The sequence below is a fragment of the Drosophila suzukii genome, chromosome 3, assembly GCF_043229965.1.
Source record: "Drosophila suzukii chromosome 3, CBGP_Dsuzu_IsoJpt1.0, whole genome shotgun sequence".
Classification (NCBI taxonomy): Eukaryota; Metazoa; Arthropoda; class Insecta; order Diptera; family Drosophilidae; genus Drosophila; species Drosophila suzukii.
In genome coordinates, this window is record NC_092082.1 from 10,040,209 (window position 1) to 10,051,055 (window position 10,847).

The 10,847-nt window shown below is 36.8% G+C and overlaps 1 protein-coding gene and 1 long non-coding RNA gene across 10 annotated transcripts; both read right to left on the minus strand.

Moving 5' to 3' along the window:
* Positions 1-4,434, minus strand: PGRP-LA (Peptidoglycan recognition protein LA). 5 transcript variants are annotated; one of them, XM_017077786.4, is made up of 6 exons: positions 4,290-4,424; positions 3,628-3,939; positions 1,233-1,448; positions 945-1,180; positions 263-469; positions 1-207 (listed from the first exon to the last, which is right to left on the minus strand). In XM_017077786.4, exons 2-6 carry the CDS (start codon positions 3,923-3,925, stop codon positions 70-72), a joined length of 1,095 nt encoding a protein of 364 aa, XP_016933275.3. In that variant the 5' UTR covers positions 3,926-3,939; positions 4,290-4,424; the 3' UTR covers positions 1-69. The 5 variants fall into 5 exon arrangements, with proteins under 5 accessions (XP_016933275.3, XP_016933276.3, XP_016933277.3 ...); XM_017077787.4 differs by having other exon boundaries at positions 3,628-3,942; XM_017077788.4 differs by lacking the exons at positions 3,628-3,939; positions 4,290-4,424 and adding an exon at positions 2,016-2,397.
* A 4,642-nt stretch (positions 4,435-9,076) lies between these two features.
* On the minus strand, positions 9,077-10,567 carry LOC136116928 (uncharacterized). 5 transcript variants are annotated; one of them, XR_011604498.1, is made up of 4 exons: positions 10,461-10,567; positions 9,867-10,045; positions 9,562-9,765; positions 9,095-9,478 (listed from the first exon to the last, which is right to left on the minus strand). It is a non-coding gene; the product is annotated as an uncharacterized lncRNA (long non-coding RNA). The 5 variants fall into 5 exon arrangements; XR_011604497.1 differs by having other exon boundaries at positions 10,434-10,565; XR_011604499.1 differs by having other exon boundaries at positions 10,438-10,554.
* Positions 10,568-10,847: the final 280 nt, after the last annotated feature.

The following is a 10,847-nucleotide window of genomic DNA, read 5'->3' on the forward strand; positions in this document are numbered from 1 at the left end:
TTTCGCCTTAGTACAAGGTATTAAATATAATTTGTGCTTGGATACACTTAGGTGGTAAGAAGTCTGTAGCTATTGCTTGGCATCCCACGATTTAATGCCCAGTTCACTGCCACATGCCAGGGCACCGTCCATTCCGCAGCCGTAGAAGTGCGGCCATTTCCGGATTTCTTGATAGACGTAAGCCCCCGGACTTCTGGTCGTCTTGGTCTGGAATATTTCGAATATTTAGTAGTGAAAACGGTTTCTTACCCTCTTATTTTACCTGATTTTGGGCCACCAATTTGTAGTCCACTTCAACATTTCTGTTGGCGACTGCATGTGCCAACAGAAATTGGACACCTTCCAATTGTTTGGCAGAGGGCTTAAAACGGCCGTAGTCGCCCATAAAGGTTATCGCCAAAGTTTGGTTTGCATAGGTGTTGGCCCAGTCCCAGCCGCGGCCTACGTAGATATTGCCCTCCTCCGAAACCTGGTCGAAACAAATACGGAAATTTGACAATTTGCGTAAGCGGAAAGCAAAATGCCCAAAATGGCACGTGAACGTGCCGGGCACACAAATGCACGCGCCGGGATTTCTTTTTAATACACTTAAAAATAAATATTCAGAAATTTAACTTGATTTAAGGCTAACATTAAACATTTTTGATACTTCAAAAATATATATTATGATCAAAAGACAAATGTTGTGGAAACTTAGTCATAGTAAAAACACTTTAAAAATACTAAAACAAGACATACATTTTTTTCCAAAAACGAAAAAGCAGATATTAATACATTTTTTGGAAAACAACTTTTAAAAAAATTCCTTGCTTGGAAAAAAAAATTTTTTTTCAAAGAAAAATTAATGTATTTAATAATAATATTTTTTTTGTTTTTAGTCTTTTTCTGTGTTTAACTAACACTCATTTCTTAATTTGAAGACATAAAAATAAACAAGAACTCACATAAAAATTGGACTGAATGTCTGGCAGACCCTTTTCGGCAATGGCGGAATCCTGGATGGTTCGCATCTTGATGGAGCACTTGTAGATGTTCTCGCAGGGCAGCGATTGGACTCCAATGTGGGTGATCAGGACGTAGGGAATGGGTCGCTTAAGGGGAATGGTCAGGGCTGGCGTGGTCTTGGCGGCTCCCCACTGCTCCCTGTCGATGACCAGATGGCCGTTTCCTAGATTGGGAACTGAGAATTTGGTGAATTGGCTATGGGGACAATCCGAGTCCCGTGCACTTACACGTGTCGTGGTCGTAGTTGTTGCCAAAGTAGATGGCCTTGTTGCTGGGCAACTCCTGCCGGGGACGATTGAGCTCCACGTACAGCACTACCAAACCGGTGGCCAGGACCAACAAGATCAGCGTGATCAACAAGATGGTATTCCGGGTTAGCCGCTTTGATGGCGATTTATCATGACCACGATTGCCGTTGCCATTAGCATGGTTGCTGTTGATGCCTGAATTAGCGAAAGTCAGTCAATTAGCATTTCGTCTACATAGCGCACAAAGATGGTATAATAAAAAAAACTTAAAGATTTGCCTAACAAAAGTCTTGGATGTTTTTTTTGTTTTGGGGTCTTATGGTATGTTAGTCTTACGTATCAGTTTCTTGATATTTTGTTTGTTGTTTAAATTAACCTTTTTGTTGTAGTTCTCAAGATATTATGTTTGGTGTATTTTTAAAAAGAACAATTAAACGTATTATATATCATATATGATTTTATTCCGTGTATTAATAATATTATATATTCTTATACCGTCATATTTTATTGTTAACGTTTAATGTTCATTGGAAATGAATAATCGTAAAGACAACAAAACTGTAAAACCCGTGATTCATAATATTTCTTATATATTTTCTGGAGGAAATATCATCCAATCAATCTTCTATGTATCTAAACTATCTATAATTTTTTTCTGTATACTTAGGAAAGCGATTTGTCTGACACCCTTGATAGCTGATACTAAATATAATTTTCGCAGTAGAAAGTGATATATTAAGTGATGATATCTTTTGCATATACTTGATGAGTCCCGGGAGTGTGATTGCTGGGTAAAACTGGGTTCGGGGGTACGTCTTCTGCGGGCCGTGCGCTCAGAGTGAACTTTCATTAGCAGTTTCATGGCACTTCGTTCCACGGTAGTGGGGACACTTAGCTTATCACAACGTTTTTGGTACTCGGCACAGGCACAGGCCAGGGCATTATAGGCGATTTCTTTTATGAGTAATTGCCCGCTGAATCATCGGAGCTATCACAGTGGCAAGGGCTGCACAAATACTGGGTACAGCTGGGGTCTGGATACTAATTGTTTTACAATGGATTTGACCGATAATCGGACAGCGGAGTGCCACTGGTACCGCCACCGCACCTGAACCCGTCGCACAAACAACTGAAATGCGGCGCGGCTGTCGATGGAACAGAAACAGAAACAGAAATACGAATGCCAAAAGCGCGCTGGAACGACAGCCATCTCGCTCTACCCTTGGTTGACATGTTTTGTGTTTGTGTTTGCGTGCAGAAAGGCGGCAGAGGGGTTGGCCAGGGGGGCGTGTAGGGGGTGCGTCATGATACCGCCGGCCTTCTGTTGTTGTTTTGCCATATCACATTTTACACACTTACGCTTTGCACTCTTATTTCTCGTACTTCTCGCTCTCTCACCCTTTCTCTTTTGTACTACGTGACGTATGCGCAATATGCGATGTGCATCGCAAATGTCGAAAGATTGATCCACAAAACACTGGATAGCCGTAACTCTCTCACTCGCTCTCTCTGTATCTGAGTGCAACTGAGCGGGGTGTTCTCTTTGGACCCGAGTTCCCGTGTTTATGGGGGTTCCAGGAATACCGCCACCCGATTTGCATTTCAATTAGCTCGGTTATTTACTTATCTGTTCTTCCCGCTAAATTATTAACCCATATCTGATCCGTTGTGGACGATCGTGCTACGGAACTAATTGACACTTACAGTTCTGATACTATCTGATCATAATCTTTTTAAATACAAGCCTGTCTTGAGAACTCACGAAAAATATTTGTCAATCGAAATTGAATCAATTGAAAATTTTGGAATCATAACAGTAATTAAAACCTTTTGAAATATGGAGACAAAATTGACGATTTGACATAAGCTCGTAATTAATTAAGTTAATCGTTTAAATTTGACTGGGTAAGGTTGATTACCCAGTAAAATTAATTTAATTTAGTTTAGTTGATTACCCAGTAAAATTAATTTAATTTAGTTTTAAAGCTCACATCAAGATTTCGCTTCATTTTATAAAAGCAGTGCTATATCATTAATTTTCTAAAATTAAGTTTTAAAGTTTGCTAGTTAGTTTACTAGCAATATATGGTTAAGTCTAACACCTTACATTATTTACTTTAAAAATAGTAACAAAGTTCAAATTAGTAGGTAAATGTATACCTAAAACGGAGTTCGACAGAATAAGTTTTAAGTAAATAAATACTTCGAAAAAAAGTTATAAATTTGCATAAACTTTAAAGGAAGTATTTTAACACATTTATTTAATATTCAATACTATCATATACGGCAGTTGTCCGACTTGATTATTAACTTAAAGTTAAGTTTTTAATTACAATTGATAGTTGTACAACCACGTTCAGGATCGGGGACTCACCTGCGGCCGTTTGCATGGCGTGTGCCTCCATGTAATCCATATAGTATATGGATACCGGTCCCTGGTATTGGGTCATGGGACCGATCACCACGTCGGTGGAGTGGTTGAGGTTAATAACGCTGGACGGCTGGATGGCTGGGTTTGTGAAGATATTCTGCGGTATGGGCAGGCCCGAAGAAGAGCTCGTTGAGGAGGCCGAAGTGAGGTTGTGCAGCCTCTGGGCGGGACTTGGTCTTTCCCGACCCTGGAGGGTCCATAACGCATTATCCCGCGATGGGTTGCCATTCTCCTCAAACATTGTGGATTTTCAAACTGCTACAAAAAAGGTATTTATAGTGTTTCAATAATATAAATATAAATTATTTATACATATTATGAAAGTGGGTTTTATCCGAAATCAACCTTTAACGGCGCTTAAAATTTGTTTTAGAATTTATTAGATTGTTCTAGGAATAACTATTTTTAGTTTTTTAAATAGTTGCGTAAAAAACAAACCAAAACCATGACCTTGGTTAAAGAGACATGTTAGTCAACTTTTTAAAAACAGGTTTGCTTTAGAAAATAAAATCTAATAGTTTTTTTTATTTATCAAGACAGTATTATTGGAACAACTAAATATATACTTTAGATGTTTTGATAATATTTAAGAAGAGGTTTATTACCTAGAGAAAAACACCGGCTTTAAGATTTATATCTTAGATATATTTGCTTTGGCTGTTGATGATCGAGTTCAGGAAAATCCGAGACTGTTTTCGGAGTGCGGAGCTTTGTGTACCGCCTGCGTGCCAGCCGAACGACAACTGCTCGACGTTATAATCCCCCGGGGAAGAAACTGAAAAATAAACAAAAATATCGAGTCCTCTCTCTTGGCTTATTTACTCGGGCTCCGCAATGATTTCGATTCTAGTGTCTCTCACTCTCTGATGCAAAGTTTTGCTTTGGTCTTTTTATTGTCATGGCATGAACGGGAAATTTCTCAGTTAATCACTTATATTTTGATATTTAATGGCAGGCTTATGACTGGCATTTATTTGCATCAGGGTTGAAATATTAGTGAAATAGTGCCTCTAATCTGGAAAAAAACACTCTTTCTTCATAGATGCATATTAGTCAATGGGAATATAAATAAATAATACTGTTATTGGGAAAGTCAGCCGGCTTAATATATTGTTTATATTTAATAATATTTACAAAGCTGGAAATGCCGCCCTCTAGTGGCTGTTTATGCTAACTAATGAAAGCTTTTGTTGAGTTTGCTAAAAAGCCGATTAGGTGGCGTCTTGATTACGCATACGCCCCATTGGACCCGTTAATAAATTTGATTTTGTTAAATGACAAAGTTTAATACGAAAGTAACTTTAATATTAATATTTAAAGAGGATTAGTTATAATACATTGTAATACATTACTGGTACGTTGAGTTAGCCCAGCTTTTTTAATTTTACTACTTCTTATCTTAAGTCCTGGCCAACTTTAAGCCACCTCTTCTTTGTAATCCTTATCAAGCGCATCAATTTAATGTGCTCAACGCTCAGCCAGCAGCCACACGAGATGTCAGCCACTCGCTGCACGCTGTGCGAGCTTCACTTTCGCCACACGACGGCAACTGCAGCACTTGACTTTGCCGTGGGTCTCTGGGTCCACGTGGACCGCCCCCTCCCCCATCCCCTCTGCCACCCTCCCCAGACTCTGTCAACTTCGGCTTCTGGCTTTTGGGCGGTAAGCGGTTTCATGCCTCACGGTGCTGCACTGAGAGAAAATTTAAAACCAGACTTCTGGGAATTTAATTTATTTTTTTTACAATTTTTTTATATTTTTAAAGATTTTATTCAATAATAATAATCCTATACCAAAATAGATACACTTCCTTTCTTTTTTTTTTTCAAAATGTTAAGTCCATTTAATAAACTAGAGCATCCTATAGCCATTTTTAATAAGTATTGCCAACATTTCATGGAAAAATATAGATACCAAATATTTTTCTTTCATTTTTCAATAAGAATTAATTTTATTAAAAACTGAAAAATGGACCATTGATATATGTTGAACATTTAATATATTTTTTTGAAGAGCTTATCTTAAGTTTAATAAAAATGCGGCTATAAAACCTTAATACGTTTATAAAAGACTACGATATACGATTATATTAACACTTAAAGATTTTTGATGGCCATATGACACTTGATTATAAAATTGAATGCTTTTGTTTAAGCTACATTTGTTTTATGTTGATTTGATATATAAATGTACTTCTTTTCAATGTACTGACTTTTATAAATAAGTCCAGTCAGTAAGTCCAAAATGGAGCTAGTGTCATATAGTATTCAGAACTTGGCAAAGTTTATTATATTGTACACCTAATAAAGATGGTCTTTCTCATGTCTCCTATTGATATGCATGCAACTTTCATATTGCCTGGCATATTAAAGAATATTTCTCTCAGTGCAGTGGCTGGCGGACTAGAGAGTGGAGACTGGAGCCTGATGCCTGGCTATTAACACGCTGCATGGCACGCAGCAAAAACAAAGCGCATACTTTGACGTCTGCCCTCCTAATGACGACCACGAGAATAACGACGACATGGCAGCGGTAGCAGCTTCCCAAGGGGCCACGACTTTATTCATGTTCAGTTGGCATTAGTCGCCCCTGTTTCCCCTTCCATTCATTTACCTCTACTTTCCCATTTTTGTTTTTTTTTTTTGTGACCTGGCCCCCAACTTTTGTTTTATTTTACTTTCTTTTATTTGCCAGTGTCTGCGGGAGTGTGAGGATAGCAGCCATTGTGCCACCAAATGCAGTAAATGCAGTGGAGTTGGTGGGAAAAGCGTGAAAGCGGGCGCGAAGACGCAGGTGAAAACCCCAAAGTGCCCTAGGACAGTGCGAAGTGCTGAGTCAAGTGTCAACTGCAAATGACATTTGCATTTCGCTGGCAGCCAGAGGGGGGTGGATAAGGGATGGATCCGAGGGGTACATCCTGGGATCCTGGGGATCTGGCTGGCGAACAGGGGGGCTTGAGCTCTGGAACCGCTCCGGTGGCTTCTGGTGGTCGGTGGCAACGCGTCAACTACGACTGACATTTGTTTTAGTTTTTCTTCCGCTTTGCGCAAGCCATTTGGCAGTTCGTTGTGTTTCCTGGCCAACAAGAGCAATGGGCAGCGGCGCCCTGAAATATGCAACAAAAGCGCTGCACAAAAAAAAATGGCTCTGTGGAAATTTAAACTGTCATGGGTTCGCTAATACGTTGCAGGCCTTGACTTGCCCCTCCAAACACGACTCTATTGCGTGGCACAGCTTTATCTGAGAGGATTGCATAACTGGCTGAAACGTGAAACAAAATAAAAAATATCTTGTTATCCCTTGGTTTCCAGTTCCTTAATTTTTTTAATAGACCCCCCAAGGCTGTTCCTAATTTAGAACTGATTAGACTTCGGTTTATGAACACACAACAATCCAATTGATTAGGATTCGCCCCGGAATCCTGCGTCTGTAATGCAATTGACCCAGACAATATGCAAATTAGCCATGGTCAGGAACTGCACTGCATCTGCGGTAGCTGACCATGTTAAATTGTGGGTATAAACTACATTAGAGTGCATATACGTACGTATGCACATCCATCTCACTCATTGTTCGGCTTGAGTAGATGTGCATAAGTAGAAAGCGAAGCGTTGCATGCTTGAAATAGCCAGCAATTTATCGGTATTCCAGAGATACAAGTTAAATCTGCTCAGAGACTTGGTACAATTTTTACAAGGATTCCTCTAAGGATTAAGTTTCATATCCATTATAAACTTACACTATGTGCAGAAAATGGCAAAAAATGTATCTAATAAAAGAGTAGATTGAAAAGTAGGTTTAATGTCTTTCTCACATTTCAAGTAAAATATAATATTATTATTATACAAATTGTAGCTAAATTCGCCTTGGTACTTCGTCATTAGCTGTGCATATTAAATTTAAAAAAGGAAAATATAAGAAATTCTTTCTTTTAATAAGGATCTTTAAGAAAATGTTTTCATTATTTCTGTTCTATACTTATTCTTCTGAAATAAAACATGTTTTCACCATTTATTACCACTTAAAAGTGCACAGAAAATGCGCGGGTTAACTTTTATGTAAAATATATTATTATTTAAAAATTCCTATTATTTTAAAAATGTTTTAATTTCATTAGATGACTGTAAAGCAGCCATTTCATCAAAAATGCACCACTACAACACCCCTTTGAAATGGCTAACCATTTAAAACTGAAATCGAAAAGTTCGCTCAGGTTCTGTTCGAGTATGTAATGGCAAATGAAGTCCCTCCACTTAACTGGCATTCCCGAAAATAAGTACAACAAATGGAGTTTCGAAACTATTTTTGACTTTTTGGCCATCGCCGGCGGCGGCAATCGGTCGATGTTTCTGCCCGTTGTGTTTATCGTGGAACGTGGAACGGAGGACGTTTCGATCTCCTATGGCTGTCAGAGTGAAAACAAACAGAATCAGACATCTCAACCAAAACCAAACCAATACCCATACCAAAAATACCCCCCCAAAAAAAAAGAAAGGGGGAATCCCCAACACCACTCCCACACAATAAAATCGAAACTTTTGCATTGTACATGTAAATTGCCATTGCCTTCCCCAATGATGCTCCTGTTGTGGCTGTTGTATTTGCTGGGCGTTATGCAAAAGGAAAACTTTTCGCACAGCGCATAAAATTTTATTTGTTGCTACTTTTGGGCTTGCGCTTGATTTGGCAGCTCCTCACACTCATGCCCATGTATGGATTGTATAATGTATGGGCCCGTCCTCCACACTGATATTTGGCATATTTTGTGCACATCAATATCTCGCGTGCTAGTTGGCATCCATTCCAATACCCATGCCATTATCGCACAGAGAAAAATGCTGTCAAAACATTACTTACTTCAAAATGTTACTACACTGATAAAAAAAACGTAGTAAATCCAAATATTTCATATTCAACCCAAATATTTTTCGCTTTGATTTTCATCCATTGCGGTTTTTATTAAATTTAAATATGCGCATATTAACTTTTTTTCCATATTAAATTTAAATATTTTCGGAATAGATTTTAATATTTTAAATATTTAAGTTAAATATAAGCCATATTTAAATTAAATACAATGCATATTTCTATTTAATAGTATGACTATTTGATTTTAAATTTTTAAAATTTGAATTAAATAGTACACGTGTTTAATATAAATAGAAACCATATTAAATTCTAAAATTTTAATAGTTAAATGAATAACCGAAATATTAAAATTCAATATAAGTCGTATTAAGATTCAATACTAGACATATTTATTCAAAATATGCCAATTATAATATTAAATATGACAAGTATTCAAATATTTTTGGTACACTAAAAAAAATTAGTACACAAATTTTATTTCTGTTTTTTCGATTTTATTTAAACATTTATTTTTCATTACGGCTTGCTGGAAGGTACAAATAATACAGTTACACTTATATTTATTTTACTGAGATCTGTATAAAACATATTTTTTAGCATTTACATCATACATACATGTGCATTGGATGGCTTGAAAACTCTTCAATGTTTTTTATGAACTAATACATTTTTAATTATTCCACATTCATATGCCTGCAAATGGTTGCATGTTTTAACTTCTATAGCATTACACGCTACATACACAGTTGTCAATTCATAAACGAAAGAAAGTACTTCAAACAATCTTAGAGTATTACCAATCTTAATAGCTAAACACTAATTAGTTTTGTAAGTTATCTGCGAAATAAATAGTAAGATAAAAAAGAAAATTATAGATTTCGTTTTAAAGAGATCAATCAAAATATGAATGGTTAAAGATTTGGACCTGAAAGAAAACAACAAAAGAGCACAAAAAAAATAAATAAAAAGACAAAATCCGAATGTAGTCTGACTAAAATTATAAATGACCAATTCCGGCGCCCGCGAGTCAGCATATTTTGGCCATGCTTTCAAAAGCTCAGCTTTCATCGAAAGTTTTCACATCCTTACGCCGAGTATGGGTTTTATTCTCAACAGGAACCTCCAATATTTTATCCAGTTTTATATGCTTCGTTCTGGAATTTGTATATTTGGCATATATGTATGTTGGTTCGAGAATGTATTTGTTTGCCACTGCGAGGAATGATATAGAAAAAATGTATTATTTAATTTAAAACCTACTTTGCCGTATTCTTACTTTTAAAAATGTATTTATTTCTACGATTTTTACTTACCTATGACTTTGCCAGGAACGGTAAACGCACGCTGTGTGTGGGTAGATGTGTTGCAGAAAATGTACATGTGTGTGTTCGCTAGGGCACGCTCAACTTTGTTGGCGACCAAGCAACGGTAAACGCACGGTGTGGTATATGTATGTGTGTGTAGCTGCACTTGATTGTACGTTCATACGTTTCTGAGAACCGAAAATTTTAATCCACTTAATAATTAATACATTCTACGTGCATATGTATGTATATGTATGCGTGTAACGGCGCGCGCTAATTTGTGGTATTCTAGGAAAACGCAGTACGAGTAAAATATTTTTGATAATTTTAATTTAACTTTTATACACACATATGCACATATCAATTTTTAGGCTATTTTCACTTTAAAAAAGATACGACACGTCCTACTTCTTTGGCTGCAATTATGAAATGGCAAGCGTCGTGCCGTGTTGAAAAAGCGGAATCAATTGTACATATGTACATATGTACATATGTATGTATGGCCGAATAAAGTTTAAAGAAAAGACATGCCGCGAAAAATGTACTTTTTGGCATTGAATGTTGCTGCCAACATACACACTTATTTATTTAAAGAAACTTCACATGAATTTTTGATAGCGCGATCAAGTTTAATTTTATATTTGTATGCCAACTTCACTTTTATAAAGACCCGACACGTCCAACTTCTTCGGCTGCAACTCTTCAATAACACGCGTCGTTTAGTGATCAAGAAGAAGAGTCATTGATCAAAGCAAACGCGAAAGAATGTGTGTAGGATAGAACAAAAAAAGACCGCCAAAAATTATCTTAGCGCCTTCGTTTTGGTTCTGCCCATTTACATAAGTACATACATACATATGTACATATGTCAATTTACTTTAATGTATATAAATTTGTTTTTAAAAATGGTGCTTTTATTTGATATAAACATTGAAAAACCCTTTCAAATTGACACTTTCTATAATATTATTACAAACATTTTTATTTTAA